Source organism: Lissotriton vulgaris, chromosome 12 (assembly GCF_964263255.1).
Source record: "Lissotriton vulgaris chromosome 12, aLisVul1.2, whole genome shotgun sequence".
Classification (NCBI taxonomy): Eukaryota; Metazoa; Chordata; class Amphibia; order Caudata; family Salamandridae; genus Lissotriton; species Lissotriton vulgaris.
In genome coordinates this window covers 265,384,903-265,411,798 of record NC_141700.1, presented here as the reverse complement: position 1 = coordinate 265,411,798, position 26,896 = coordinate 265,384,903, and the positions used below count along the sequence as shown (strand labels likewise).

At 43.7% G+C, this 26,896-nt stretch overlaps 1 protein-coding gene across 1 annotated transcript in view; it reads left to right on the top strand.

Moving 5' to 3' along the window:
• The window catches only part of ADGRG5 (adhesion G protein-coupled receptor G5), a 303,433-nt gene that overhangs the window by 114,684 nt on the left and 161,853 nt on the right, over window positions 1-26,896 (top strand). The window contains exon 4 of the mRNA XM_086946433.1: window positions 3,574-3,616. Within this exon, the coding sequence (XP_086802559.1) occupies window positions 3,574-3,616 (43 nt within the window). The remainder of the gene's footprint in view (window positions 1-3,573; window positions 3,617-26,896) is intronic.

The following is a 26,896-nucleotide window of genomic DNA, read 5'->3' as shown; positions in this document are numbered from 1 at the left end:
GATTTGGCAGCCTCCGGCTCTTTTCCACTTCCAAACACCCTGACCCCCCCCCCTCTTCACTGGCCCCCGCGCTCCCCCCTGCCCAGACCCCCTCTTCCGGGGCTCCCTACCTACGCTCCCTGCCCAGGGCCGCCATGAGCCTAGAGCCGCCCATGTGGTGGGGTTCTTTGCATAATCACGCGCCACATAGACTCACTCGCTTACATAGCACGTTCGGTAGGTCTACCACCCGATCATCACTGATCTGGGAGGAGTATTGTTTTAAACTCGCGCCTTATGCTGCATTAATTTCAATACATGCCCACGCATAACTTAACTCTATGAATGCTTGCATGGCACAACATTGCACGCTCATGCACTTCCAGGTTTTGGCTTTGCCTAGCATTGCCTTATTCTGCACTTGTCACATAAATCATTGCCTGATCCCACATCACTGGGCTGCAGCACCTCCTGGCGCTATTAACCTTGCTCGGCATTACATGTCGTGAAACGTTATACTTTTACACGCGGCGTCACTTCATGGCATAATCTACATTGTCTTTTTACATCTTTATACTAGGCGCCATTTTATGATATTGCTTTTTGTAAAATATTTTAGGTAATCATACAATAAAGATTTTATATCGTTAAGTCTACCAGAGTATGCACTGCTAATTTCAGTTACTGTGGGGTGATCTGATGATTCAGTTTTTGAAGTAGTGAAGAAAGATGTTACCAGCTATTGCCTCTCAATTAGTAAATAAAATAAGCAAGACAATGACAGTAAGATCTAGAGTGACACCAAGAGATTTTACTGTGGACGAGAGAGAAGGAAAGAGAGAAGAAACCAGAAGAGAGGGATTGCATTCACTCTTGAGGGTGGGCTTAAAGAAAGGAACTCTGGGGCTTATTTACAAGACCCTTGCGCCGTCGGTATGTCGCTTTTTCCCATTTTAAAAGTGATGCACTGGCGGCGCATGGGGCTTGTAAATAAGCCCCTCTGTTTCTTATGAGCAAATTCTCAACCCCCATTTAGACGTCTTTCAAGGTAGGTTTGTAAAATGTCTTCAGTTGCTGGAGTGTTTATGTATAATTGAGTGCTCCTGGCATTCTGGACTACACAGAAACCCGCATCCTCTAGAATCAGATTTGGGGGCTCCAAGTATGGTTTAAATGTGGCTATTCCAAATCTGACCAGTTGGTTCTGCTGGTGAGAAATGAAGAGAGCCAACTCAGGACAGAGTCATGAAAACCCATGGGGTATTTCATTGTTTTGATTAACTTGCCCTGATCAGTGGTATCAAAACCACTAATAAGTCAAATAGGATGGGTAAACGAGTGTCACCTTTGTTCAGTATGTGATTTGTGCCATCAGGTATATTCAGGAAGGCTGTTTAGATAATAAAATCAGGATGGAACTCAAATTCATATTTCATCAGCAGGGGTTCCTTACCGATAAATATATATACCTGATTGCCCACATATTTAATATTGCTTTTATTATCTGGAGAAAGTTAAACAAAGTGCAAAAGAAAAAGAGCTTTTCTGGATTGAGATTGGAGTTTTTAAGTACAGGGGCCATTTGACAAGTCTTTAAGGAGTCCAGTCCTTGTGAGTGTTGGGACAGGAATGTCCTCTGCATGGTGTACGGCGTGTTTCCTTGCCTTATGTCCCTGGCTACGTGTGTACGTGGTATATTGACTTTTATTCTGCCCCTAGCGTCACACTAATCTAAGCATGAGCACAGAGGCCTAGGCCTGTCACTGGATCTGTAACATTTACTCAAAAATAGCGACTTACAATAATATCATATCCGCTACATTGATCAACCTCTATAGTTCAAGGTAACAATATTATTACTAATCTAGAGGTCAGAGGTCAAGGTCCAGCTGATTGATGGCTGCCTGGAAGACATTTTGCAGAAGTGAGCCCACCAGGACCAACTACGACCTTGCAGTCCATATTTCCAGACCTGAAGGATTTCTTTGTGAGATGACGGTTGCAAATCAGTAGTGGATATTCTTGATATTCGCTATAATGGGACCCCCAGCCTTGTTCTGGTTCTGTAATCTCAAGCCCTGTGACTCTTGGAAAATATCATCTTTATTTTGGGTGGGTGGCCTGCTTTTTTAGGTGGGGTTGATTTGAATTAATTTGCGTTCGGTTGTTGGGGATGTGCAGCCTGTTGGGCTCAAAACGATTAAGTTATTTCTCTCAGGACTCTGAGCCCCATATAAAGAAGGGAAATCAAATTATATTGACCTTGACACATTTTGGCTTTGCCCTCTTGACCGATATTTGTCAACGTAGCCCATATGAACAGGCATGAGACACAAGTGGACCTGGAGTGACAGGAACATTCCTGAAGTAAGCAGTTGACACCCAAACACGCCTGGCTTAGTGTTATTTTTTAAGGTAGTGCTTATCACATAAGTGTTTGTTTGTTTTCTCAGCCATCGAATGTACCAAGGCCTTTCTGTTTTTGTGTATATTTGATTTTTAACTGCCCTACTTTCTTGCATGTAAATAAAAATGTATGAGTGTGACTCAGCATTGGGCTTAGTAATTGTAATTACCTGTGTCACGTGGTTTCTGAGTCTCAAACTACCGATCGCCTCCTGGGGCAGCCTTGTCTGTTTTGCCTCACTAGCTTTGGGGTGCCAAGTGCACCAAAGGAGTAGCTTAGTTAACCATTCGAGTGCAATACTCAACATAGATGCTACTCCGTAATAAGTTGACTGTCCCAGGTCCAAGAGACAAGGCCTCACACACGATCTACAGAATGTAGTGATTGTAGCTTGCTTTTTTGCTGTCTCTCATCCTCACTTTAAAAATTGAGATAGGGGATGTTTTTTACTCTCCATTGGAGGACGAGCAATGAAAATCCATCCAGCATAGAATTGCCAGTTTATCAACTGTTGTCCAAAACGCAGAATACTGCTCTAAAACATGTTCAAGTAATACCAAACACCCAAATTCTATTTCCAGATATACAGAGATTCATCAAATCGTTGTTGGGTGCTTTGTGGGAAAACGCGCCTTTTTTATATGTGGCAATCCTGTTTCTTTGTGCAGAAATTTCGGAAGGATTGTTTGAGCTAAATCAGGGACCTAATAGGGTTTTGAATCCCCGTTGCCAAAAAGGTATTTCTCTGGAAAGAACCTACTGGTGTAGGAGATCCTGTCCCACCCGATGTCTTGTGAGCTTTCAGCTTTTAGCCAGTCTCATCCTGGCTTCTAGACCCATGTCCCAAGTGTGAGGAATGGCTGGGCAGTGTAAGATTGCTCTACACTATAGAAAAGTTCACATATTATAGGACAAAGATGTTGGATAGCTGTGGGAAACAGTAATGCCCTCCATGAATAATAGATAGTAACCACCCAGAACAAAGAAAATATGTTTCACTTCTGCTTGCTTTCTTGCTTTTGTTGTCCTTAGCCCATTTTACTCCCACATGTATTCCTTTCTGTTACACGCCCTTCCATATTACAGTTCACTCACTCCCATCTGCCTTCCTTGGCCATTGGTCATATTAAAGCAGTGGGACCTATATTTTTTCCCAGACTGACATGGCTCTTGTTCTCTCTTTGTAGAATGAAATCAATGCCAGGTGTGTTTGGTGGATCCCAGGGACAGGTAAGTCCTACTCCTAATGCTATTTTGGTCTAGGATGGGGTGGATGCTCATGAAGAGCTCTCTGCTTGAGCCAGTGGTGTAGGAAGTCTTGGGTTAGCATTATACACCATAGAAGTTAGTATATTGTGAACGCAGTCTACCTATGGGGGTGTAGCATAGAGAGGAATACAAGGCCTAAGAGGATGCCACTGATTGCACCGCCCATGTATCCAGCAACCTTCATGTGCCTCCTATTTATTTGTTAAAGGCCTACATATGTTATTACATCGGACTGTGTAGGTTGATAGGGTACAAATGCAACAAGTAGCGGCGGAATATGTTGATGTTTTATATATAGATCACAGCATGAACTGTAAGGCTTTTAGGAGCTTAGGGCTTCCCAGTCAATAGAAGTGATGGATTGACAGTATTGCTCATAACTTTTCCTGAAAATGTGTCCCAAAGGGCTGAGAAGCAGCCACCCCTTTACCTGCTCCAACTGTGCTCAAGTGCTTACATTCTATGGGCACCTAATGGCTAGATTCATGTGTTTCTCAGACCAGCACTTCTATGCTCTCCATTTCTCCCACGGAATCCTTAGATTTCCAGGTTCTCCCAGCCTAAACCCTCATATCACTACGCCGGTACTGCCACACTAAACTCGACGAGCAATCCTCTGAGTGTTTCCTGCTGCACCTCCCTGAGTTAATCAATCCCAGCTTGGGCATTATTTAAATGAGTCTATTAGCCTGGTTACCTCTACAAGTTTCTTAAGCATCTATTCACCTCTCAGTCCACACATTTGCAACTGTATTCCGCATAACCTCAGCCCCTTCGCTTAAGACTACAACTTAGTCCTTACAGAATGTCCATAACATGGGAAACACCCTTTACACCGCGATGCATTTAGAACGCAGCCATTAAAACGCAAGAGTTTCATCGACTTGCACTGGATGGCGCTATAACCTAAGGAATAGTAAGATTTACTATTCTAACACCTTCCCTACTGTACGTAGACTGGTGTTGGAATAGTAAATCTTACTATTCCTAAGTCCATCGCCCTCCAGCGCAAGTCGTTGTAACGACTTGCGTTGTTACATACCGCGATCATTTCGATCGTGTTGTAACATCACATATTCCTATAATATGCACTCCTGACCTATGTCACTGTTCAGCATCCCAAATGGTGAAAGCACAACCAACTCTCTGCATATTCACTTCCTCAGGATTTTCAATATGCAGGCTTACCACCATGACACAGTAAACCACACCTTCCGGTCTGACAACTGGATCCAGCACTGGCAGCTATGTTCTTCAGGATCTCCAACAGGAACAGTAGTCCCACTTCCTGTTTATGAACCGTGCGGCCAACTCGAGATCTCAGTGTTCCCTCCACCTTTAACTGACTGCAGCTTCATCCTCAGAAGAACGTGCTGCATCTGCAGGAGCACCCTCTAAACCTAAACACCGAAATATAATATCAAAACCCACAACTGCAAATCGAAGAGTCAATGAAAGGCTACTTACTTTATCACTGGTGTTCCTCATCCCAAATGTATCACTGATGTTGAGGTGCACCTGGAAAGTGTTTCTTGGCATAGATCTGAAACTCCATGTATCTGTCCTGTAAATTGCTTTAGACTGCTGTAATATCACAGACAAAAATGTATTTCGCCCAGCTATCACATGTTTTGCAGTTTAGTACTTTTTCAAGGCTCGGTGATTGATTTTGATAACCTATAGAGAATCTCTGTAAAAACTAGAGGAAACATGAGTAGGAGAGTGTAAGGCAAGCCGTCTGTGACCCTGGAACAGGACAGATGATTAACAAACCTTAAGAACACACTAGCATACTAAACACCTGTCGGCGAACTGCTATACTATGAAATGAAAGTGGCCCAGAGTGTATTACAACACGGACAGCTGAAGTTTGATAACTTTTATAGTGAAGACTTATGGTCTTGTACTCTGGCATCACTAATGTGCACATCTGTCCTGTTTGGAAGCTATACAAAAGGGGATGGTGGTCAGAGCGTTTGAGCAAATCCAGTTGGCAGGGTATGCTCAGACGTGAGTCCCTTGCTCACTTGGCCACTGGATTCAAGATAGCCTAGCTGATGAGGATTATGAATCCGAAACCGGACCCAGGATGCTTGTTTCCGGTCCAGGGAAGACATGGCTTGGCAGTTCGGGCTGGACTGTTCCCATGAGGCACAGGGTCAGACTGATTTGCATATGGCCATGTCTGAACTGAGGTGGCTGAGTGAGCTAAATAATGGTGATGGATTAAACCCAGATCAGTTGACTGGGGGTGAGTGTTTGATTTGCTCAAACGCTCCGTCCATCATCCCCTTTTGTATCGCTTTGTTCGCCCTAAATTGGCAGGGTATGCTCAGACGTGAGTCCCTTGCTCACTTGGCCACTGGATTCAAGATAGCCTAGCTGATGAGGATTATGAATCCGAAACCGGTCGCAGGATGCTTGTTTCCGGTCCAGGGAAGACATGGCTTGGCAGTTCTGGCTGGACTGTTCCCATGAGGCACAGGGTCAGACTGATTTGCATATTTCCATGTCTGAACTGGGGTGGCTGAGTGAGCTAAAGAATGGTGATGGATTAAACCCAGATCAGTTGACTGGGGGTGAGTGTTTGATTTGCTCAAACGCTCCGTCCATCATCCCCTTTTGTATCGCTTTGTTCGCCCTAAATTGGCAGGGTATGCTCAGACACGAGTCCCTTGCTCACTTGGCCACTGGATTCAAGATAGCCTAGCTGATGAGGATTATGAATCCGAAACCGGTCCCAGGATGCTTGTTTCCGGTCCAGGGAAGACCTGGCTTGGCAGTTCGGGCTGGACTGTTCCCATGAGGCACAGGGTCAGACTGATTTGCATATGGCCATGTCTGAACTGGGGTGGCTGAGTGAGCTAAAGAACGGTGATGGATTAAACCCAGATCAGTTGACTGGGGGTGAGTGTTTGATTTGCTCAAACTCTCTGTCCATCATCCCCTTTTGTATCGCTTTGTTCGCCCTAAGTTGGCAGGGTATGCTCAGACGTGAGTCCCTTGCTCACTTGGCCACTGGAATCAAGATAGCCTAGCTGGTGAGGATTATGAATCCGAAACCGGTCCCAGGATGCTTGTTTCCGGGAAACAACACTTACAACGCAACTTTTACAACGCACTACCTTTACAACAAAACTTTTACAATGCAACATCCATTACAACGTATACCATTACAACACAACCATTACAACGCATGTCACTACAACGCATACCCCTACAACGCATGTCATTACAACTCTGTCATTACAACGCATACCATTACAACGCATTCCTACACTATCCAACACTTACCCTACTGTTGCACCCCCTGGAGTTAGAATAGTAATTTTTACCCCTACACTATCCAATACTTACCCTACTGTTGCACCCCCTGGAGTTTGAATAGTAATTTTTACCCCTACACTATCCAACACTTACCCTACTGCTGCATCCTCTGGAGTTAGAATAGTAATTTTTACCCCTACACTATCCAATACTTACCATACATGCAATGTAATGGTATGCGTTGTAATGGTATGCGTTGTAAATGTAGTATGCGTTGTAGTGGAATGCGTTGTAAAGTTAGTTTCAAAGAATTCGTTGTAATGGCATGCGTTGTAATGGAATGCGTTGTAATGGATGTTGCGATGTAAAAAATGCGTTGTAAAGGTATGCGTTGTAAAAGTATGCGTTGTAACGACATACATCCCTTGTTTCCGGTCCAGGGAAGATATGGCTTGGCAGTTCGGGCTGGACTGTTCCCATGAGGCACAGGGTCAGACTGATTTGCATATGGCCATGTCTGAACTGGGTGGCTGAGTGAGCTAAAGAATGGTGATGGATTAATCCCAGATCAGTTGACTGGGGGTGAGTGTATGATTTGCTCAAACGCTCCGTCCATCATCCCCTTTTGTATCGCTTTGTTCGCCCTAAGTTGGCAGGGTATGCTCAGACGTGAGTACCTTGCTCACTTGGCCACTGGATTCAAGATAGTCTAGCTGATGAGGATTATGAATCAGAAACTGGTCCCAGGATGCTTGTTTCCGGTCCAGGGAAGACATGGCTTGGCAGTTCGGGCTGGACTGTTCCCATGAGGTACAGGGTCAGACTGATTTGCATATGGCCATGCCTGAACTGGGGTGGCTGAGTGAGCTAAAGAATGGTGATGGATTAAACCCAGATCAGTTGACTGGGGGTGAGTGATTGTTTTGCTCAAACGCTTCGTCCATCATCCCCTTTTGTATCACTTTGTTCGCCCTAAGTTGGCAGGGTATGCTCAGACGTGAGTCCCTTGCTCACTTTGCCACTGGATTCAACCTAGCCTAGCTGATGAAGATTATGAATCCGAAACCAGTCCCAGGATGCTTGTTTCCGGTCCAGGGAAGACATGGCTTGGCAGTTCGGGCTGGACTGTTCCCATGAGGCCCAGGGTCAGACTGATTTGCATATGGCCATGTCTGAACTGGGGTGGCTGAGTGAGCTAAAGAATGGGGATGAATTAAACCCAGATCAGTTGACTGGGGGTGAGTGTTTGATTTGCTCAAACGCTTCGTCCATCATCCCCTCTTGTATCACTCTGTTTGGAAGCTGTCCTCCACACTACACAACCAAATGTTTCTTATTCAAGCACTGCATCTAAACTCCAACACCAGTAAACATTGCCATTTGTCGGTGAGGGACGGAAACTGCTTGTGAATCTCAACATGCTTAAAGACAACAGATTAAGCCCTGCCTTTGAGGTCCATCTCACACTTATGTGCTTCCCTCTGAGCTTGTGGTCATAAAAGCTCAGTGGAAGCTGTGTTGTGGAGGGAGAGAATGTGAGAAAGCCTTTATACTATGAGTACCAGAATGCCAGTATGAAGACGGCCCATGGTCAAATTAGGTCATACGGTCTGGATCTGGGGTGGAATGATGCTTAGATGAAGTATATAGAGATGATCATGTGGCTGTCTTTGGATCTTACGCACATGGTATGCCTCTAAAATGTCATAGATGCTTATTTAGCTTACACTGAATTAGCATTAACTCTTCCAGTTCATTCTTTGAGGAAAACAGAATCCTGGACCCGTCCCCATCCTGGTTCCGCAGCAACCACAGCACCGAAACTGCCCTCATCGCCTCCACTGGCGACATCAGGACCTTGCTTGACAACGGAGAAACCGCGGCTTCCACGACGCCGGAATCCAAGAGAAGGCCCTGGACTGGACCACCTCCTTCCTCTCCGGCAGAACTCAGAGCGTCTGCCTCCCCCCTCCCGCTCCGAAGCCACCGAGATCATCTGCGGCGTACCCCAAGGCTCATCGCTCAGCCCAACGTTGTTCAACGTCTACATGGCACCGCTCACCCACATTGCACGACGGGACGACCTCTACATCATATCCTACGTCCACGACACCCAACTGATCCTCTCACTCACCAAAGACCCCCACATTGCCAAAACCAACCTCCACGAAGAAATGAAGGCCGTCGCCGACTGGATGAGAAACAGCTGACTGAAGCTGAACTCGGGCAAGACGGAGGTCCTCATCCTCGGTCCACCCCCTTGGCCTGTGACGACTACTGGTGGCCGACTGCACTAGGAGCACCCCCTACACCCACCGACCACGCACACAACCTAGGGGTCATCCTCGACTCCACCCTCTCCATGGCGAAGCAGGTCAACGCCGTCTCCTCCTCCTGCTTCAACACCCTTCGCATGCTTCGCAGGATCTTCAAGTGGATCCCCACTGAAACTAGAAGGACGTTCACTCAGGCCCTTGTCAGCAGTAAACTGGACTACGGCAACTCACTCGACCTGGAGCCACGGCCAAACTCGTGAAATGGCTCCAACGCATCCAGAACCCCTCTGCACGCCTGATCCTTGACGTCCCTCGCCGCAGCCACATCACACCCCACCTAAGAGACCTGCACTGGCTCCCCATCAACAAAAGGATAACCTTCAAGCTCCTCACCCATGCACACAATGCACTCCACGACACCGGACCAGCGTACCTCAACAGCCGACTTAGCCTCTACACCCCGACCCACTAGCTCCGCTCGCAGACCATGTCCTCGCCACCGTCCCCCACATCTGAAGAGCAACTGCCGGCGGCAGATCATTCTCCCACCTCGCTGCCAAGACATGGAACACCCTCCCCAGACCGAAGACCGACTTACCTTCAGGAGACTCCTCAAGACCTGGCTCTTCGAACAGTAGCACCACCCCCCCCCCCCCACCCCCCCAGCGCCTTAAAAGGGGCTTGAAATGCATAGACCATTGTGTTATGGCCAATCAAAGATCAAATTTGAATATGTTTTCGATTTAGTGAATCTAATTTTTGATGGCCTTGTTGTTTAATGTAAAAATTGTTTCCTGTAACTTTTTGTAAATATTTGGAAATGATTCCGGGTATGTGTGTTGGTATGTGAAGAGTGTGTTTTGATGGATTGACTGAGGTCGTGAATCTGATAGAGTAAATGGAGTGTGGAGAGTGCGCATAAGTGAGGTTTATATGGATGAAAGGGTGTTTTATTTATTTTTCTGAGGGCTAAGGGTGTTTAGATATACATGTTTTTTCTAAAATTCAAAGATGTTTGTATTTGGTTGTTGGTAATTCTTTCATGTGAATTGTGTATAGAAATTGGGAATAAATCCAATGGAAAAAGTGGTTGCTGTGACATTGTTTTATTTTAATGCACTGCGAATCGGGCTTGAGTGGAGTAGCAACACTGGCGTTTCTTTGTTATTTGATTGATGTCTCTGAAGGCTTTCTCCGCTGCGGGGCTCCTGTCCCACAGGACATCAGCGTGAGTAAGTGCCTGAAGTGGCTCCAACATCGTGGCGAGATTGGGGATAAATCTCCCGCATTATGTTGCAATCCCCAGAAAACTGCTGACTTCAGTGTAGTATTGTGGTACAGGTGCTCGCTGTATGGCCACGGCTTTCTTTGGATCAACTTTCAGCCTCTCTCTCTCTCTCTCTAAAGAGAGAGAGAGAGAGAGAGAGAGAGAAAAAATGCATCCAAAAAATTATATGGAGTCCTGATGGAGGGAGTATTTACTTTTGTGCAGCGTCAGGCCACTGTTTGCCAAGCATTGGAGAATGGCTCTCAAGCAGACATGGTGTTCCTTTAGACTTTCCGAGAAAATGAGAATGTCATCACTCAGGTTGATGACTCCAAGCAGTGCAGAGAGGGTTTCTTTTATAGCATTTTGAAATACCCCAGCCGCAGACGAAACACAGAAGCTCAGTCTCTTGTATCTCCTGAGGCTTATATGTGTTGAATTTTTTTTCTATTTTTCCGGAACGCGCTGTGTAACATACGCGCCGGAAGAGAAGTCCCTGAGGAAGAGGGCCGTTGGACTGATTAGCCACGAGCTCCATACTACCGGGGGACGGCATAACTGAAAACACCATTAAGGTTTTAAAGAAGCAATTGAGGCAACATTAAGAAGCAAGGTTGTGACATTGAGGAATATAAGCAAAGGGGATTGAAGATCCCTAACCCAGGACTGCATATTCTGCAAGTGTAACCGTCATTATCAAATGCAAGCATCTGACAACCAGACTAAAACTCCTGACCACCGTGTAGTCACACAGGTGATGCTGTATTGAGGAGAAGTTAATTATATTGGTCCTGAAGAAGGTGGTTGTAGACCGACTGAACCACCGAAACGCGTCAACGCATTGACAACAGTTAAATCAGGAAGGGTCAACATCAGTGAGCGCACTGGTCATTAAATCCTGCCTCTTGTTGTACCACATGATATCTTGAGTAACACCTTTAAGACAGATGAATTTGTCTCTTATTGATCTTCTCCAATAGAATTGTTCAGACTTTCAATCATGTATTGTGTGGTGTCTTTTTAACTATGTATTTAATTGATATTGTGTAGAATGTGTTTTTAAAGTTGTATTCAATTTTATAATAAAATAGGCCATTATTGAATAACATACTTGTTATAAATCCTTTTTTTTCCTTTGCAAATGTTTCATGTATGAATGTGATAGGTTCCAAAATTGGTTGGAGCTGACCTTGATATAAAAGGTGTGACTTGATGATTTACTATCAAAAGGGAAAAACTCTGTTCTTACGTTGAAAAAATTGTGACATAGAGACTTGCCCGGGCAAGTTGATACCTGATTTCAGATTAGGTTTGAAAACGTTTTCCCTCAATGAGATCTGCTATGATGTCATCCACTGTCTGTGTTATATGGCGTTTGCGCATGATTGGCTGATTCAGTAGCCTCATGTCTACACACATTCTAATGGTGCCAGGCTGCTTCGGTTTTGGTGCAATGACAAGTGGAGACACCCAGGGTGCTGGGCCAGTCACCTTTTCAATGACTCTGAGCTCCTTCAGCACTTGTAACTCATGCTCAACCTGTGGTCGCAAATGGAAAGGGACCTTACGGTGTATCAGAGATGTGGACTTGATAGATTTATCTATGTGCAAGTTAACGTGCTTGCTTCACAGCTTTCCGAGGCCTTGGAAGAGCTGCTGGAACTCGGTGAGTAGATCGTCAGCATGCGACTCGTGCACCTACTTTGCAAAGAACACTAACTTGAGGTTTTCGGTTGTGTGAAAGGCAAGCAGCGTACCCTTTTCGCCTTCGGTAACTTGGAACTTTGAACTCGTGATGCTCTCATTGAAGGTGACATCTACTTCAATGGTTCCTCCGAGTGGCGATCGTTTCATTCCCCATAAGTGTATATCTTCGCCCAGCTGGGCGAGATCGTCGGGTGTTGCGTCAGTCTTTCGAACTGTCTGAAATCCATCATATTCACAGATGCTCCAGTGTCAATGAGCGCCCTCACCGAGGTACCTCTAATCTGAATAACGCACATGGGGGGGGGGGTTGTCGCTCGTATCCAGCTCTTCCAGTAAACAAGACCACAATGACGTCTTTGTCATTCTGAAGGGTACTCAGCTCATTGTCTCTAGATTTTCGCTCTGCCACGGTGTCCTCCATTGACAGCTGCCGCAGGGAAACAAACGCTCTCCTCTGGTGATCGGGAGTAGACCTGGACCTTCTACCGTAGCACACTTTAATGAATCGGTGTATTTTTCACACTTCGATCTCCTCTTTCCGTTTGCGGGGCACATGCCTGGCGCCCTGTGTTCTAGGCCACAGTTTCCATAGTTCCCTCCTGGTTTCAGGCTTGACGTCAGGCATGCGGGGTCTGGGCACCACTGAACTCCATTGACCCATTCCACTTTGATGTTGGAGGCTTTCTGGGGTCCAGAAGTGGGAGTTGCCTTGCTCAGGGTTGCTTTCAGCTCATCTGCCCGGTTGCTTGATAGTACGTGCAAGTGGGCCAGTATGAGGATATCATCAAGTGAGATGCCAGGTTGCTGTAGGATGAGGCGCCAGAGTACAGTGGACCGACGCCCTTGTTTAATTTGTGCCCTGATCTACTCCTGTTTGTCTGTGCTGGAGTAGGTGCTCACCAACTTCCTTAATCGAGTGTAGAGCATATCAACTAATTCAGTGCTAGTTTTGGAGGATTGGTGCAATTTAAAACATTAGTAATCGGGGTTGAGTTGAGGGTTGAAGTGCTGGTTTAGAGCCCTCTCTGCGGTATTGAAGTCTGTGTCACCCCAGTGTTTGGTAGTGTATCAAATAGCTCATACAGCCCTGCACCCCGAAGTGTGGAAGTAATGTTCTTTTTACAGCTCCATCTGTTTCCCGTGTCAAGCGGAAATAGTGCTTGATATGCCCCACTCCTGATGCCACCTAGGCGTTGGTGTGGCCAGATCTGACAGTTCGCGGGTGGTAGTGGTGTCACAGAGGCATGTGTTTAGGGTGCAGGGTAAGTGCCTGCTTGATGTTGTTGCTTTTGCTCCTGTCCTGCCGCACTCATACTGGCAGGTCTTTAACCTTCGATCAGTTTTCTTCTGTCTTTTATTTTCTTTACGATGCTGTGGAGTTATTGCCGGCTTGACTAATCATAAGCAAATGCAGTGACTATGAGGGAGCAATGTGGTAGCAGACTGGGATTGCAAAATTAACTTGGCAGGAAATTAGTGCACACAGTCTAATACAGGCCACATTCCACTTAGCAGCTTCTGTTCCCCATGCAAACCAGGTCACTTTCTGCAGCCAAATTTATCACATCTGACTTGATGGTCTGATCAATTTGTGCAGGCTTGTGTGGGCAGCTCACCTTCAGGTGCCAGTAGCCGACTCCAGCAGACACTCTTGACTTTCCCCATTTCCAGGAGACACATGCTCCAGGCAACAGCAACAGTAGGGAGCAGCAATCGAGTCACAGGTGTGAAGCTCCACCCACCTGAGCGCTGGGGCCGCAGCCCAGGCCATCGACAAAGTAGGCCACACAGCGCTAGGTGAGGAGAGCAGCTGGGTGTGGCCGCAGAGTCAGGCGCAGCCACGCGGCAGGGGCCAATGAGGTCGCAGACAGCAAGCAACAGGGCCGTTGCAGGTAGCGTGGCAGCAAAAGAACAGGTGGGTAACTCACGGCTGCCAGGGGAAAACAAAGCTGGCCTTAGTCAAGATCTCAAAGATCGCAGGTAATGAGGTTATGGGAACAAACTGAGGCGTGCTGGCGATCATCAATGGTGGGGTGCACACTCGCCAACAGGGTCAGTGTCGTGTGGCCCACAGGCCGCCAGGCAACGCAGATGTGGGACATCCCCAGTCGAGTACTCCCCGATGAAGCACCTACCCTGAGCCACTTCTAATCAGGCCCTGAGACTGTAATGGGCCATTTCAGTGTACAGGAAATCTAAAACAAGTATTGGCAAAGGCAATAGGTTAATCCTTAGCCAAATAATTGGCTTGACTTCTGTTTTTTGCCAATTGTACATGTGCACATGCATAAAGATACATTCACAGCTAACAATACTGAAATAGGATTTGTATTAAACAAAATCCATTTCAAGAAGGCCTACGCTTCACATGCATGCATCATGATGTGCATTGTGATGCAAGTATGTACATCCACCATGACGCAGACAGCGTTTTTAATTTACCATTCAAACGTGGCAGAGGGCCACAGTAGAACAGTACATTAAAAATCAAAACTAGAAAAAAAAGTGCATGCAAATAACGACATAGAGAATACAGGCAAAGCAGGAGGAGGGCAAGGATACACATGCACTCCGAAGGAGTGCTGAAAATAAAACAAAAAACAGTCCTCTCGAGTAAGCAGTAGAAGTATAAAACTCATTTAATCAAACAGTGCAACACCAGTCAGTCAAATTACTTTATTCGATAAATAAATATCATAAAAAGACAACGGTACAATTATATAGATATAACATACACAACATACACCATAAACAACAATAATTATACAAAACTGTTCCATACAAATTTGATAAAATCACGCTAAAAACTACAATAAACTCTTTTAACTTTCATTACTACATCAGTGCCATAATCTAAAATAAATTCATTCCAATCAGAGTCAACCCAAACTAGATGGCGCACAAATACTCTTGTTCCTAATCCGCACAGCAGCTATTAGAAAGCTGGCAACATGAAATATTATACAGTGAGTATTTAGCAATTGTAAATACAGGAGGGCTGGCCTGACCTGTAAAAACCCTGCCTCCCTCAGAATAGGAAGCAGGAACTTCTTCCTAATATCAGAGTAATAACCGCAGAACATGAGGAAGTGTAAGGTGTCCTGTGATGAAAAGTTATCACATTTACAAGGGCTAGACTTTTCCGTGTGCACAATTTAGGAAAACAGCCTAACGTCAAATGAATCAAATTAAAACGAAATCTGGTTAAAAGATGCCGATGGTAGGGGCGGTTCACTATGGTAAGATAGAATTCAGGACCAGGTGAGATAACTAAGACATAATTTGCTCTAACAGTTGGTTTCCTCATTTCTACCTCCTCCCTCTCTAGGGACAGCAAATTCAACATAGCATTTTTTGTCTGTAAGACATCCTTTGATGTTATAATCTCCGGGGTAGAAAAAAGCTTGGGTCGCCCTATTTTATAGAAGCTAGAGTTGATGTACGCCAGCCAAGGGATCTTACTGACATTATCCAGCAAAAGGCAATCTTTAAGGATAATGTGATTCAGGGAGATTTCCTGATTAAGCCAGGTCTTCAGCCAACAGGTTAAGGGGGCTGCTTTTTATTAGGTCAGTTACGTACCCCACCCCTAGCTCAGTATGAATAGTATAGGTGGGAGTAGACTGTGGCACTGTTAAAACTGATCTCAGAAATTTATTTTCAATCACCTGAATTCTGTCTTGAGGGGAATAGCCCCATATCGAGCAGCCATAGGTGCAACACCAAAATGTTTTCAGCCAGGGACATATACAAGTCTAATCAAATCAAGAGCAGACATTTGAAAGAGACAACAAAGCCATCCAATCATTTTCAAGGGACTGACCTACAGCCCTAACAAATATATGTGCATTTATTGAACACAATAGGTCTTGCCAACAGATAGTTAAAGCTGCCCCTAGACTGAACCTAAAAAAGACATCCAAATTGAGGCATTGCTAATATCAAGTTGTCAGAGTGTGTAGATTACACTGATAAAATAAGAGAGAAAAAATATGACAAAGTGACATGGAGTCCTTAGCAACCAAGGACCATCAGTGCGTTCAACTCACAACCTGCTTGGCTCTCCGAGCCAAAAGCAGCTCTGTGAGTACAGACTTATGTTACAAGTTGCTAGAGGCCTGAACATTTTCAGTTGTGTTAAAACACATTACCACTAAAGAAGGAAAGGTGCACATGCACAAACATACACACAGACCACGGACTTGTCCAGCCACTGAATATCCAAATCTATTGGTCAGCTCAATCAATATGCTGAAGGCCAAATTACTTACTACACATTTCAGTGACCCTAACCGAATTTTACATACTATTCAAGTTCAAATTTATTATGTGATTTGGAACTCATACGAGCTCCACACAATAAAGCATAAACAATTAATACAATTTAATACAAATTCTTAAAACTCTTAGAAAATGGAAAAATTTTAAAGCAATTCATTTCATTATTAACAGTTGTGCTTCATCTACTGAAAATGCATTAGAATGTCTAAAGAGGTATTAATAAACATCGACGAGAAACATGCAACCTGGTGCATATAACAATTACTTGATTTAAATCTTTAATACAGTTATTACAAAGTTCACAGATTCTTATAGTCATCCTCATTAAAAGAAATAATCAATGTATTTTATGTTCAGTATTCCATCTCAGAAAAGAGTGCGGTCTGTTGAAAGTATAAAAAGAAACAATTTATATCTTACCTTTTTTTAAACAGATATCAGAGTTTAGACTCGCACTGATGAACAGGGCCCACATGCATCAAAGCAAAAACCGGTCGCAAACAGTCAGATTCTCAGAATCTGCCCCTTTGCGACCGGTATTTTTTGTGTTTGGGATGCATCATCCCAAATGCAAAAATTCGCAATTTATGTAATCTCTAAATTCCTATCACTTAAATTCGAGATTGCATTTAAGGAATCTCAAATTGAAATTCCTTAAATGCAATGCATTAAAGTAAAAAAATTAGGGATTTCGCTAATAGGGAAAGCAAATTACCATGAAGTTGAACTTTATGGTAATTTGCAAAAACTTTGAAAAATGCACTAAAGTGCATTTTTCAAAGTTCCATTTTACACACACATGCCCTTGGGGCATTTGTGTGTGCAAGATGTACTCATATGCAGATTTCAGGGGTGCAACAGGTTGTCCTTTTGACACCCTGGCCCCCTTGAAATTGCATTCTCAGTTTGCGATTCTCTAATTGAGAATCACAAATTAAGAATTTCTCCCCATTCATTACTATGGGCCTCTAGGCCCATAGGAATTAATGGGGAGGTATTCCTTAATTGCGACTCGCAATTTGCGAGTCGCAATTAAGGAATGTTTAGAAATCACTATTTTTTAAGCGATTTCTACATGCATAGCCTTTTGCTATTCCTTATTAGCGAATCATTATTTTTCGCTAATAAGGAATCACAAATGGCAGGGTTGATGCATGTGCCAGCTAGTCTTTCAATAGACTTTTTAACTGTTGTAGTGACATCTCCTCCAGTGTATCCTTTTCAGTTCGAAACTTCCTCGAAACTTCCTTAGGCATATATAACATTTCTATAAAAGGATCAACTTTTCTTTCCTTCTAGCAAACATTTCACAACACATTCACTTTCTTAGTATACAATCCTTACTTTTAGGCAAGCGTGACCCCAGCAAACCATTGCTGGTAGCGCCTGAGCAAAAGGGCTGTTCAAGCCAAATTCCAATCTAAGAGTCTGAACAGTAGCTACTGTATTCAAGTTACAAAGTTTACATAAAATCTTACCCTCTACTGAATCCATGAAGGTCTATTTTTTTCATTTCAGTTATTTCTAGAGGAAAGAAAAGGGTTGGAGGAATTTTTAAACAAAATATCATCAATAAATGAACAAAGTGCCGACAGCCCAAATATTCCCCAGGTAAGGGTTTGTTGTCAGGGTGAGATCATAAATATAAAAAGAAAATAATAGTGGAGCCAACAAGCAACTCTGTTTCGATTAATTAAGTGTAGGAATCCTAGTCTAAAGGCCTTGACCACCCCCTTGCAATATCTGACACCAAGTATTACAATGTAAGGCTACAATCAATCTTAGACTGTCCACTGGAATTCCTAGACTCTGTAATTTTAACCATAACATGTGGCTATTCATCCTATTAAACGCTGCACTAAAATTGTGGCTCTATCACCCCGAATGAAGCATTCTGTTTCCTTTGTAAGGGGGGATCAATATTGGCTTTAGCATCAGGGTTGGAGACAGTAGGGGGCACAGCATCTGAAACTGTGAGATTTGGAGCATATATTTCAGATGCATAGTTGATTCAATCCCCTTCTTTAATTGGGATTGGCATCGGTCTTGCCCTAATGCTGCATTCATCTCGATAATCAACCAAAATGTCCTCCGATCCTTTGCTATTACGGCCTCATTAAATCCGGTACATTTATGGTCGCATTGCTGTTTCTTTTGTGAAGCTTTCAATCTTGCTCGTCTTCTTTTTAGAAGGTTAAATATCTTCTGGGAATCCTTCAATCTTGCACTTCTTTTTAAAATGTTAATTATTTTATTCCTTTCATTAGAGAAGTAAAGATATTCTCTTAAAAGTAATGTATTAATTACCCTATTTAAAGTAAGTATGGCAGAGAACAATTTCTTTCATTGTCTGTTAACATCTTGAGATTCGGTTTTGCCCAAAAGCGACTTCATATTATTTTTAAATTATATAAGTGGATACAAGTTCAAAACTCTTGTGTCAGATGTCATTTCCTTTAACCCTTCCTTATAAGTCTGCTAGTTTCAATAGGTTCCAGTGTGCCCTCCCATTTCTCTTATTCACTCTCATTGGATTGTGTTCCAAGCATTCCAAGATTTACTTCACCTAACTGAAAATCTAAGTGAAATGTGAGTATTTTATGATTGCTGTATGAATTGTCAATTATATTCAAATCGGACAGAAAAAGAACATAGGAATAAGATACTATCTGGTAGTCTAAAAGAGAAGGACCCCTAATCAAAGTATGTGTATAATTTGCTGGGATATCATTGTCTAGTCTCCTATTCACAAATAGATATTCAGCTTTTCTTAATTACTGCAAGAGTTTACTACCACGTGAGTCCGTTTTTATTTCATCTGGAAATATCGCTGGGGCAATATTAAGAGCCTCTTCTCTTTAAATCCCCAAAAACTCTTAAGGCATTGCCAGACACTTTGCATGCAGATTATCTACCAAAATTGAATGTTTGAAGTGATCTGATTCAGCACTCTGTAATATAAACACAGATAATGATTTAACCAAATGTGAAGAGGCTCAATCGGGGGATGTATGTATTTACCAAATACAAGAAGAGATTATCTAACTCTTTATCAATTTTTCTCCATATCTTTACACATTACATTACATTTGAGGTAGGAAAGTGAAAGTTATAAGACCAGGCAATGTTATTAGATAATAAAATTGCAATCCCCTCACTTGCATGGCTCCTTTTAGAGGGGACTGCTGGACAACTTGACGCATAATAGTTACTAACCTGATAATCACTAATAGGCCATGTTTCCTGGATACAAATTATATCAGCATTGAGACAGATTAGCAGATCTAATTTATTCCTATCATGAGAAAAGCCTGTCATGTTCTAGGAAATCACCGCTAGCCAGTGTTACCTACGATAATTTAGGTGGCATCCCAGTAGACAATTGTTTTGAAGTGCACCCACGAGCCAGTCCCAATGGCTGGCATCATCATCACTTGAAATCTTCCTGTCTGTAAACTGATCAAAGATAGAAACTCACCTTCCTCCTTCTCCCACTGAAACTACCATATTTCCTTCCTGGCCCCTTGGAGCAATATTTGGGAAATCTCTTTCAACTGACCCATCATAATGCTCACAGCCTTGCAACTGCAAGTTTTTTGAAAGCCTGTTCCCATAGGAATACGGGACAACGCCAATGCCCCGACAAAGAAAGAAATCATTTTTTTTTAATTTAACTGAACAATTATTTTTGAAGTAAATGAAACACTTGTTGTACCCTTAGCTGAATCTAGAAATTGAGCTAGCTGTATATCACTACGGCAGACCATCTTCAAAACTCTGATATCAAACAATTCATCAGAATTATCTATTCACTGCCAATACTTGATTATCTAACAAAATAATAAGATCGAATTTGGACGGAACAGCTGAAGTATTAGTAGTTTTTAACTCAGGCAAACAGTTAGAGGTTTCAGTTTTTAGTACATTGGTGAACACCTTGGCTTGGGGGTTAAGGGTACTAGAGAAAGCAACCAGTTAGCACAACTTGCAGAGCTCAATGAGCCCGTCTTCGACGGGGGAGGTATTTCCGCTTGGCACATCTCCACAGATGAATCAATTTGATTTAATGATTGGAATGGCAGATCAGAATAATATTCAGGCACGCTTCTATTTATTCATCATTTTTTTAACGCATTCTTGTCAGTTTCTTTCTTCTGTTTTCCAACATAGGTACTTTTTTATTTTGCTTTTTTCCCTTCTCCTGATAGACTAGGTGAATCACAATTTCAGGCCTGGGTGAAGGTCATATTTTATTGGGGTTTCGAGCATAGGTTTTGCAGATACATTATTTAAAGAAAATATCTAAGACCCCTTAGGTCTTGACCTTGCACTATTTTCCATTTGTAAGCAATATGGTTCACCCGCTTGTGATCCGAAATCTCTAAACTTTGATTGAAATTCTGGGGCATATTCCTGTGCAGGTGAACTCCTGTTTTCCAGCCAACTTTTGCAAAATTGCAGATAGAGCATCTAATATATGCTTCGCGTTAGTTGTTGATTTTTCAAGTAAACTTAATATAGAGGATATAATTCTTTCCAGACAATACAAAGTTTCTGAATATTGGGAAGGTTACCATAAGGATTATTCTGGAAATGAAATTCAATAACAGGGGTATCAGACAGCTCAGATCCACCACCAGATTGCATGCTGGGAGTATTACAAGATAATTTCATAGATTTTTTTTTTCTTTTAGTTGAACTAAATCCGTCTAACTGTTCTTGACTTTGATCTAATACAATCGTATTGTTAAAGACAACATCAATGTCGGGGAGAGTAAATTCTTACAAAGGAAGATTGCGGTCCCACCACCACCAGCAACCAGTGTTGCGTCTTTAGTGTTTGAACAGGCCAGGATTTGCATGTCTTGAGGCGCTTGCTTCGTTAATTACAGGCAACAGCAGAACCACCTCCACCCCTCTCTCCCCCTGCGCGGTTCACTAGTTCCCCAACAAACAGGCAGAGGTTAACTCTGACTCCAGAAGGAGACAGGAAGGTGGAGAGGTGGTAAAGCCCCCTGAAGGGCCCTTGAGGCCAATATAAAAGCAGCCGCGGCACTTGAAGTTCCCAAAGAAGGCTGACAGGACTGAAAAAGGATTCTTCATCCAAAAATTCCAGAGAACCCCACTAACAGCGTGCTAGCCGACAGTTCCGTAGTCTCCAAGATGCTGCCCTGCCAAGTACCACGTATCATGTGTTAATATGGTGGTCCGCATCATCACATTAAAATGCATTAATGACACATTTCTAGCACCTTGATCACAAAGTATCTGAGAAGAAAGATTAATGCTAATACCTGTTCCTCTTCCACAGCTCCAGCTGTTGCAAGTAGATGTGTCAGTTTGCTGTGCCATGTAAACTTTCAACCGATGGGTGCATTAGGTAGTGTATTTTATCAAATTACCATAAACTGACTGCTCTGCAATTTGGAAAATGATCCACACTTTTGGAACTTATTTTTAATTCAGTGATTAGTAGTACTCACCTCCCGTTTCTAAGCGCTGTAGATTTTTTCTCAAACTTTCACTTAGAGATCATAACAGTGCAAACAAAAAGTCATTTGTGAAATTGAACTAGTTATATGGACATGACTGAATTCGCTCCTCTCAAGAAAAAGTGTCACTCACATTCTCCGGTTAGTGCCCTTCCATTTATGGTGCTTTGCAGCAGTTTTAAGATCTTCTTAGAGTTTCTCGTAACTTAAATAGATGTAATTTCTGATATTTATATGTTTCCTTCATCTTTATGGCTTATGAGAAAGTTTCACTTATAGTAATTGAAATGTCACTCATAATTACACTGAAATTTTGAAAATGTCACACATAGCAATCTGAAACCTTGGCAGCTATGAAGATGGGAAAATATGATGAAATGAACCAGAATTGCTTATGAACCTGTGGGCGGGAATGAGCATAGTTCTGCAGCAGCTATCATTAGCAGTCGTTAAAGAAAGGAGGAGGACACACTATTCGGTGGCCTTACCATAGGTGACTTTAACATAGGATTCACAAATTTGGAAAAAACATAAGCCATGACATTACACAAACATAGAAGTAGAACTACAAGTTTGCAGCGACTGGGGGAATTGAATACATTTTTCTATACTGCAGCATGTGTGTTGACTAATTGCTTTTCGTTAGGAAATGCTAACTAATTATGCACAGGAACACATAAAAACTTGCCTCTCTCTGTGTTCAGTTGAGTCACTCTTAAAATTGGTATATGTCCTAAAGTTATTGAACTTTGATGGAACTGATGGTGAAAAGCAGGTCTGTCCCTGGAAATCCGGGACACCTGGTCACCCTACTCTAAGGACCTCATTATGGGGCCGATTACGATGGTGGGCGGACAAAGTCTACCCGCCATCGCAGCTGCAAATCACAGCTGCAAAAGGGACCGCCCGCCATAGTTGCAGCGGCCCCGCCAAACCAATTATGATGCGCCCGCCTGTGTGGCGGGCGCATCCTGTATATTTTACATTGCGGCGGGCGGTGCTGCAAGCAACACCCGCCGCAACGTAAAAAATACCTGTCGTGCTTTGACATGCACAATGTGAAAGGCACCATTCGGTGCCTGCCACATTGTACATGCAAACGCAGGGTGGTACCATAGGTAACCCCCATGTGCACCCCCCTCCCCCCCAACACCCTGGGGGCCCGCAATGGACCCCCAATAGCAGGAACCACCAGCCTTTCCATGGCGGCAATGCTGCCATGGAAAGGCTGATCACAGCCTGCATCGTAATATGGATGGAGGTGTCTTCCAGACACCGCCACCATATGAAGCACGAAAAGCGGCGGACGGTTTTTCCGTCCGCCGCGGACCCCCCAGCCATCATAAAATGGCGGGGGTCTTTCTAACATACCAAAACTGGGGAGGCACTTGAATTACTGCTTGCTAGTTTTAATATGTATGAACCATATAAAACTGCAATAAATGAGATGGTACCCACTTTTAAAGGTTCAATCAATGGGTCGATAATTGACTACATATTCATTTCCGTAGGCCTCATTTCAAAGGTGAGAGATTATAAAGCATCTACCTCACCCCATAGTGATCATAACCCTCTGTCGATTGAGATACACTGGAGTGACTTATGGTGTAAACAAGTGGGACAATCCCGGGTTTGCACCATGGCGGTGCCCAGTGATCAGGTCAGATGGCTTAAATGGGGCAAGGTTGTGGAGGAAAAGTTTATGGATACTTTATTGCCCAAAATTGAGGGACCACTAGAAATTTGTATGGATCAAACTACTTCAAATCTCCAAATTATTACAGCTTTTAATTTTATCTGTGCACAAACCGCCAGGGAACTCACAAAACCGTTATCACAGCACCCGATAAAGCCTCATAAATGGTTTGATACCAAATGCTCACGGTCCCATAGAGATTTGAAACAGGCACTTAAGGCTAAGGATAGAGACAAAGAACTAATTTCAAACTTGAGGCGGGCCTATAAAGCAAACCTTAAGGCAAGGAAAAACGAGATTAAAAATAATGCTTGGAATGATCTTCTAAATATACATGTCCTTAAAAACAGCAAACAATTCTGGGACAATATTAATCATTCTTTCTTCTCGGGGGACGATAATATGGTTACAGATTGTGTAATTCCTGACGAGAAATGGGTACAGCATTTTAGTAATATATATGGTGGCGATCGAAATGAAACCACAGACATAACAGAGATGGACCATTGTTTAGCCACAGTAGAGTTTACTGAAGAGGAGGTTTATAAAGCCATAATGGAATCTACAAAAAACAAGGCACCAGGCCCCGATGGAGTGCCAGTGGATTTTTTTAGATATTGCCCGACACTCTGGAGCAAAGTATTGGCTAGAGTGTTCAGAGTAACAAACGAAGGAACCCTACCTGAAACATGGGGAACATCCATTATCGTACCCATTTTCAAGAAGGGAAACTGGGAGGACCCAGGGTGCTACCGCCCGATTTCCCTTATTGACTCTACCTTTAAAATCTTAGGTAGAGTCTTATTGGTCAAACTGAGGGATAATTTAGAACAGTGCGGGGGGCTCTCAAATATCCAATATGGTTTCCGTGAAAATAGAGGGACGCTTGAACAATGCTCCAATCTTCACCTCTTGGTCTCCAAGTATACGGTGGCCGGGGAGGGGTCAGTATACCTGGCTTTTATGGAACTCTCCTCAGCTTTCGACTTGGTGAATAGGAGTAAGCTATGGACTCTCCTTCTTGAGATAGGTATTGAAGAACACCTGGTAGCTTTTATCGCTAGGTTACATCAGGACCTTAATGCCAAAATAAGGGTCACTAGGGATGAAAGGTGTTCGGACAGTTTTAAATCTGAGAAGGGGGTGCGCCAGGGCTGTATCCTGGCCCCCCTTCTCTTTACCATCTACATAAATGGGCTGGGGAAACACCTAGAAGCAGGAATGGCTGATGTACCGCGTATAGGAGGTGAACAGATACCAGCCCTCCTATACGCGGACGACGCAGTTTTAATCGCACGAACCAGTAACGGTTTACAGGCCCTCCTGGACCGTTTTGGCTCCTTCATGGAGAACTTAGATTTGAAAATTAATGTAACTAAGTCCCATACCATGATCATAGGACGTAAAGTTAATATGTTGCACAAAAAATCCTTTACCTGCAAGGGCGAGACTCTTTCTAGGGTACCAGTTTTTCCATATCTGGGGGTCCTTTTTGATCAAAGAGGGTCCTGGGTTCCCCAAATCAAAGCAAAGAGTCATAGTCTAGCACGTTCATCATCAGCCCTGCTGGCCTTCACAAAATGACTAGGAGCAAAACCGATGGAGGCAGTGATTAAAATATATAATAGCAAGTGTGTCCCTATTGCTATGTATGGGTCCGCTATGTGGGGATATGCAAACCTGGTAAAAATACAGAGGGTGGAAAATGGTATCATTAGGAAAATTCTATCTGTTCCAAATTCCACACCCACCTTCTCTATTCATGAAGAAATGGTCTTACCCTACATTGTTGATAAATTAAAACTAGCCCCACTTCTTTTCTGGTCTAAAACATGGCTGAACTCTGAGTTAACGTTAAACCACGCTACCCTTAAGGATGTTATCTCGAGGGACAATGCCATGAGAATACCCTGGCTCAAATATATTAGATCCACTTTTGCTATGCTGGGGAGACCGGAACTTTTTAATGACCCAATTAACATCAGAAGGGAAGATATTGGATGGGTCAAGCAGGCATTCCTGGAGAGGGCTCGTATGGCAAGAGAGGAGTCGGAACCGAGGAAACCCTCGGTAAGGGCTCACATAGTTTTAACGACCACTCCCTCCTTGGAACCGTACTTAAAAATTGTGACCAACCCACTCCACTGGATCTCCTATGTAGGATCAAATCAGGCTCTCCATTAGACCCTTGTCCGGCGATCTTTCTAGCCAGAAACGCCAAGATTCTGAACTCGTTAATTAATCCTGTTCTGAACTTGTCCCTGTCTAGCGGCACTGTCCCGCCAGCCTGGAAGAAGGCAATGGTTGTCCCACTCCTAAAAAAACCAGGCCTTGATCCGGAGAAACATGCCAACTACAGACCTATATCTCTCCTGCCCAGTTTAGCTAAGATCGTCGAGAAGCACGTCCATTCTGTGCTTTCCTCCTTCCTGGAAGACCATGGGTTATTCCATCCTACCCAATCCGGCTTCCGCTCCAATTTGAGCACCGAGACTGCTCTTTTGGAAGTAAATGAAGCCATTAAGGAAGCCCTCGACTCTGGTGGAAGAGTTATGCTGGTGATGTTGGATCTGTCGGTGGCCTTCGACACCGTCCCTCACGAGTCCCTCTTGAGAAGACTTTATGAGATCGGTCTCAGAGGGACGGTGTTGAGCTGGCTGAGATCTTACCTAGCAGGTCGCCGACAAGTGGTCTGGGCCCCCCCGTACTCTGCCGAGGTGCCGCCGATGGATGTTGGAGTTCCACAAGGGTCGGTGCTTAGCCCGACCCTCTTTAACATCTTCATGACTCCACTGGCGGTACTAGCGGAGTCCCTGGGTGCCCAGATCATATCATACGCTGACGACACCCAGCTTCTCTTCACTTGTAAAAAAGGTACGGAGTTCGATGGAGAGAGCATCCGTGGTTGCTTTGGGGCTGTCTTCGACTGGTTTCAGCGAAGCAGCCTCAAGTGCAACCCCGGTAATTCGGAGGTGCTCTTCTTTGGCTGCCAGGTAGACCCGCCTTGGCAGGAATGGTGGCCTGTGAGTATGTCACCCCCTTCCTCCTCTTCCTTGGTTGCTAAAAACCTTGGGATTAAATTGACAATACCCTTTCACTAAAATCCCAGATTACAGGTCTCACTAGCACTTGTTTTGGTCTGTTAAAAATGCTGTGCAAATTCCTTCCTCTGCTCCCTTTGGTCCACAGGAAGTTGACGGTACAGGCTTTAATTTGTTCCAGGCTTGATTATTCTAATGTTCTTTACCTGGGTTT